Below are 6,000 nucleotides of genomic sequence, written 5' to 3'. Positions count from 1 at the left end.
ATTTTGGTTGGAAGAGATCCTCAAGATTGAATCCAATTGTTAACCTAACTCTGGCACTAAACCATCTCCCTAAGAACCTCATCTATGTGTTTTTTAAACACTTTGAAGGATGGTGACTCCACCACTACCCTGGGCAGCCTGTTCCAATGCCTGACGACCCTTTCCATGAAGAAACGTTTCCTAATATCCAATCTGAACCTCCCCTGGGGCAACTTGAGGCCATTTCCTCTCGTCCTATCACTTGCTACTTGGGAGAAGAGACCAACCCCTTCCGTGCTACAACCTCCTTTCAGGTACTTGTAGACAGCGATCAGGTCTCCCCTCAGCCTAATATACAATATCTAATATGTAAAGGCCAATGCGTTAGATCCTACACCTTTACGCCTTAGAGTCGTACGTGCACCTGCCATGGGAACGTATCTGTGAAAACCCTTAACGCGCACACACACTCCACGAGCATGTAGCGTGCTGAGTGTTTTCTCCCGCGTTGCATGAGCCCACGGCAACCGCTCCAGCCCGCGCCTCAGCAAACCGCCGCCCAGCAGCCCAGACCCGGCCGAGTCACTGCTCCCGGTGCCGGGACCCGCCCCGGGAGGTGACGCTCGGCCGCCCAGCCCGCCCAAGGCCCCGGCGGCCGGGGTTGACGGGCACCCCCCGCCGCGCCCGAGGGGAGGTGCGGGCAGGGGGCGGGGCAGCGTGACGTCACGGAGCAGGAGAGGGAGGCACCCCGCGAGGTGACGCCTTGCGATCTCCCGCGCTTTCCTTCCCCTCCCCCACCGCTTTGCCCCCAGCACGGCGTCCTAGAGCGACCCCGCCCTTCCCGCACCGCCCGACAGCGCCTCTGACCAATCCTGCCGAGACTGCCAGAGCCCTCGACCAATGAAAGTGCCCTTTGGGGCTTTTCCCCGCCTCTGCCTGCCACCTCCGGCCCGGAGGCGCACCAATGAGACAAAAGGAGACAAACCCTCATTCAGGGACGGTTGTTCAGTCGCTTTCAACTCCCCCCTTTCGCTCGAGTCATCAGGACGTCATAGCGAAGGCAGGCCAATCGAGGGCGAGGCCCCGTGAGCCGCAGCCAATGGGAGCGTTCGAGAACGCGGCTGGCGCGGCCGGCCCCGGGGGGGAGCCGTGAGCAGAGCGCGGCGGCGGCGGCTCCGCCCCTTCTCCCAGTGCCTGCGCTGGCGGCGCGGCCGGCTTTCCCCTCCCCGCCTCCCCCGCCTCCCTGTCCCCGCCCGGCCGGCCTCCCTCTCTTTCCCTTTCGCAGCAATGGCGGCGACGGCGGAGCAGGAGCAGTTCTACCTTCTCCTGGGCAACCTGCTCAGCCCAGACAATGCGGTCCGCAAGCAGGCCGAGGTAACGGGTCCGCCTCGCCCCGGCCCAGGGCGCCAAGCCGGCCTGTCAGACCTCCCAGACCTTGCCGGCGGGAGCGGCGGGGGGAGGGCAGGGAGGCGGCGGGGCCAGCCGAGTCCCACGTGTGAGCAGCGGCACCAGCTGCTGCCGGGCCGGCCCGGGGCCTTCCCCCAGTGTCGGCGCCGGCCCTGCGCGGGGACAGCGGGGCGGTTATGGCGGTTCCCCCCCGGCGGGGCGCCGGGGGTCACTCCGGCCGTTGGGCGACAGCGAGGGCTCCGGCCGCTGGCGCGCGCCCCGGGCGCGTGAGGGCGCGAGGGGTCTCGCGTCCCCCCGCCCCCCTTCCCCCCCCCCCCCCCAGCCTGCGTGTCTGGCATCGCTCGGCCGCCTGGTGCCCGCTCTGCCCGCCGGGTCCCCGGGGAGCCCCCTCCCCCGGGGCTGTGTGCTCCCCCGTTGCTCACGGTGAGACGGGGCCCGGGCTGGCCGACCTGCCGGAGCGCGGCCCGGAGGCCGGGCGGGTGGTGGGGCCGGTTTTGGCCGGCTCGGGAGCGAGAGGAGAGGGGGGGGGTCTCCAAACGAGGTCAGGGCGGGTGTCTGCCCTCGGGGGGTGCGGGGCCCGGAGGGAAGGGATTGAAGCGCTCCGCCGGGTCCCCGAGGGGGAATGAGTGCACTTGCAGCCCGGTGTCTGCGCTCCCGAGGCGGCCCTCGCTGAGGGTCCGTGTCCCCGGGCTGTGCCGCCGGCGCTGGGGCAGCAGCGGGGCCGCAGCCGCCCGCCCCCCCGCCCCCCGAAGACCTCTTCCCACACAGCAATTTGGTTTTTAACTTCGGAATGTGCCATGTATTCAAGTGTTTCGTCAGCTAAGAAATATTTCACTAAAAGAAGCGTTCTCAATATACAGAGTTTCTCTGTTATCAGCAAAAACTTTTCAGATGTGTTATTTCAGCTAAAATTCTTTGTGGTGGCTAAGCCACGTTAATTCTTTCTCTCTGTCATGCTTAAGACTCCATTGTCAAGCCTAGTGGGGAATCTCTCCCATTGAATCAAATACTAGCATCTAGGTTTAGCATGAATTCCCACTGCATGGCTGCATTGGGTCTTTTATCACTCTCATCACTTCAGCGGTCAGCAGAGTTCAGCACATTGTTTGGCAAAGAATAAAAAGTAGTATTGTTCCTGATGCTGCAGTGAAAATTCCTGAAATATAATTTGGCAATGAGAAGGAGGAGAGACACATTTTTAGGAACACAGCAAAGTTCAATATTGATTACTACAAATGCTTTCTAGAGAAGCAATGAGTATTATTCCCACGCTCCTGAACATAGGGATGGAATAGAGGCTGTTCTCTGAAAACTGAATTTCTTTATTTTCTCATCATCCTGTGCATAACATAAGAACATTTCTCACAACTTTTTGAGCTTCATTAAAACTGTAACAAAGGAATTTTATTGGTCAGCTATGTCACAATGCCTGTGAAATAAAACATTATTTTTAAAAAAAAGACTAAAACTTGGCTTCTTACAACTGGCATATTCTGTCAGAAATTTGCTTGGAACTGAGTTGGAGTTTGTTTAATCCCTATAGATACATATGCATCGTGGTCAATCAGAATAAGAAATCTCAGTTGTCATGATAGATTACCAAGCTTTTCAAGTCCATTAGTTCATATATAGGTACAAGCAAGTAGTATAATTTTTACTTATTTAACTGCACTGAATCTGGCATTGGTTTCTGCATATTCCCAAGGTGTATTGGAAGTATTTTTATGGTTTATGATCATTTGGAGTGGAAAGGTCCTCAGGAGGTCTGTAGTGCGATCTCCTGCTGAAAGCAGTGTCAGCTGTCAGATCAGGTCACTTGGGGCTTTGTCCTGTTGGATCTTGAAAACCTCCAAGAATGGAGACTGCACAAGCGCTCTGAGCAACCCGTTCCTGCTTGACTGTCCTAGTTAGAGCAAGGAGGTCTGAATTTCTATCCAGTCTGAACCTCCTGTTGTCTCTTACTCTTCCACTGAGCACGGCTGTGAAAATCCCAGCTTAGTCTTATTCATGGTGGGTTAACAAACTTGTACCTAGAAACACAAATCTGTCTTTCTGTACTGTAGGTAGATTGACTTTATTTTTTTCCCTTGTCTGTTTCTTGAAGTAAGATTTCTTTGGATTAAAGTATTGCATAGCCTTTAGAATATCTGCTTACTAAAATCATACAGGACTCACATTTAATCTTAAACATCCTCGTAGTCCAATGAGTTTTTCAAAGTGTACTTACTGTTGGAAGGCTATATTGAAAACTATAGGGATTCAGATAACTGCATGTAGATTGAATAGCAGGTTTTCATTGGTGTCCAATAAAAAACAGTGAGAATGAGAAAGGGATGGACAGGGAACTGGAGGAGACAGACCATTTCTAATGGGTCTGGTCATTCAAATTAGGATGAGGAGTGTCATGTTGAAGACTAAACTTGATGGAGATGTAGAGTCATAGCTTGGTTGGGTGGGGGTGTAGTGAAAACTGTAAAAGGGAGGAAAGTTTAATCACCTAAAACCTGTTTTTATCTAAGTATTTCTGTATATGGATCTGTGTATGTGCTAGCACACTCATAACTTATTCTGACCAGTTTACTGAAACTTGGTTCATTCATTTTGTCTCCTATTAAAAATTACTGGAATGTTGTCTGTTGATTATGAAAAATCTGTCTTTCTCTTATTTGTGTATCTGTCTTCTGATAGAGAAACTTCTATTTACTTTGTTTTGGTGATTTTCTGCTATTTTTTTAAAATATATTTCTCAGATTGGAGGAGCATGAGTACCAAGCATAGATAATAGCTATTTGCTTGCATGTATTCTGAAAGTTAGTCATGCTGTGTGAGAAACTTGTACCTCTGGATAAAGTAGCTGGGGAGCTAATAATGAACTAGAATATGGTGAAGATGTAGCACGATGCAGGTACCTAGTTAGGGTGTAGTCAAGGCTGGGTGTAAGATGGGTGGAACCAGCAAAGTAGTGCTCCAGCAGCACAGGAGAAAGGTTCTGGTTTTGGCCATGTGTTCTTCTTGCCTACCTTGCACTGATGCTCTTCAGCATCCTCTGAATCCAGTTTATTGAACTGACAGAATCATGCCAGAGAACAACTGGATAGGTTGCTGCCCTTTCTAGTGGGTTTAAAAACTCAAAATAGAATTTCGTTATTAACATAATTGCCATGAGAGAAGGTAGCTTTTACAGTGCTTCAGCTGTCCATGAAAGCATAGCTTCAGGTCCCTGCCAAGCCTGTGGTTAGGGAACCTTGTTTCTGTATTCGTCTTTATATTTGTAGATAATAGTGCAATATAAATATATACATTAGTGGAAATGGTTTATGTGGGAAGACTTTCTATTTTGACCCTAAACCTCATTTAATTTTGCCGTCTCCATTAAATTATTAGATTAAATGCAAGGATTCATTGGGGATTCAGTCTCATTTACTGTGGGCATATATTAGCAACTAGAGAGAATATGAAGTAAGAATTGTGTCCATGAACGAGACCTAGTAGGAGATAGGTACAGAATGTGGAAGAAGATAACATCTAATATTACATGTGTATGATGGAGAAACTGCTTTATGGAAAATAGCAGGTATACTGTCAAGGTGTGTAAATTTGGTAGAGTATTAGAGCTGCTATGATGGTAAGAATGGGAAGTTGGCAGGCAGGGAACTGATTGAAATGAACCTGGTCTTTGTATAGTAGGCTTGTTCCTTGCGTTCAGGATGGGATAGTGCATATGTGGAAAGAGTGGAGTAATTTATCCACCAAAAATAACTCTTTCAGGGTTAGTAAGTATAGGACTACTTCTGGATGGTTTATGTGGGTGCTCTTCAGCTTCTAATTCCCCAGCTCTTACCTACACAGGTTTAATATCTTAGAAATAAGCATTTATAGTTTCGAAATGCTCAGGTATACCATGTTTTGGATACCAAAAGTTATTTTACTGTATGCTCGCTCTAGCTTCTAAGTAACAATCTAATTAAAAAACCCACAGTGAATGAACTGCACGCCAGAAGTGTCCAAGACAACATAACTGAACTTCTTATTAAACTTTGTTTTATTAAGAGGGTTTCCCCAAGGGGGAGGAGTTTAAAAATGAAAACCTCTTATTCAAAATGTGTAGTTGAGATGTGTGACTGCCACGTGACACTGTAAAGGCCATAGAAAGGTTAAAAAAAAGAACTGAACAAATTTTTGGGCTCTGCATTTGTCAGTGGTTATTAACCTGTTGCTCATAGTTCAGTCTCAGACTCCAAAGTTCTTAATCCTTTGATAGAAGCTATGATGGATTCCCAGGAGGATACATGTTCCATATATGTTGTATTTCCAGAAGAATACATGTTCTGGTTAATATGTATTTCTTAACTAATTTTGTAAGTGGCCAGTAATGCATATGTAGATCATTTGGATGGATACTGAAGTCCTTTAAAAAGGAAAGTTAATTCATATTAATACTTAACACGTTTTCTAATAATTGTTTATAATAATCTGCATCCCTTTTTATGCAGGAGACATATGAGAATATTCCAGGTCAGTCTAAGATCACGTTCCTCCTACAAGCAATCAGGAATACTGCGGCTGCTGAGGAGGTATGTCTCAATCTTTGAATTCTGCATATTTTCAAGGGAA

General features: G+C 48.7%; 1 protein-coding gene across 1 annotated transcript in view; it reads left to right on the top strand.

Annotated features, from left to right (window-relative positions):
* The first annotated feature begins 1,204 nt into the window (after positions 1-1,204).
* IPO5 (importin 5) overlaps positions 1,205-6,000 on the top strand; it is a 44,029-nt gene continuing 39,233 nt past the window's right edge. The window contains exons 1-2 of the mRNA XM_065639971.1: positions 1,205-1,353; positions 5,880-5,960. Coding sequence (XP_065496043.1) covers positions 1,267-1,353; positions 5,880-5,960 — 168 coding nt within the window. The 5' untranslated portion in view covers positions 1,205-1,266. The remainder of the gene's footprint in view (positions 1,354-5,879; positions 5,961-6,000) is intronic.

The sequence above is a fragment of the Caloenas nicobarica genome, chromosome 1 (assembly GCF_036013445.1).
Source record: "Caloenas nicobarica isolate bCalNic1 chromosome 1, bCalNic1.hap1, whole genome shotgun sequence".
Taxonomy (NCBI): Eukaryota; Metazoa; Chordata; class Aves; order Columbiformes; family Columbidae; genus Caloenas; species Caloenas nicobarica.
Note: the sequence above shows the minus strand (reverse complement) of the source record. Positions and strands in the feature narration are given on the sequence as shown.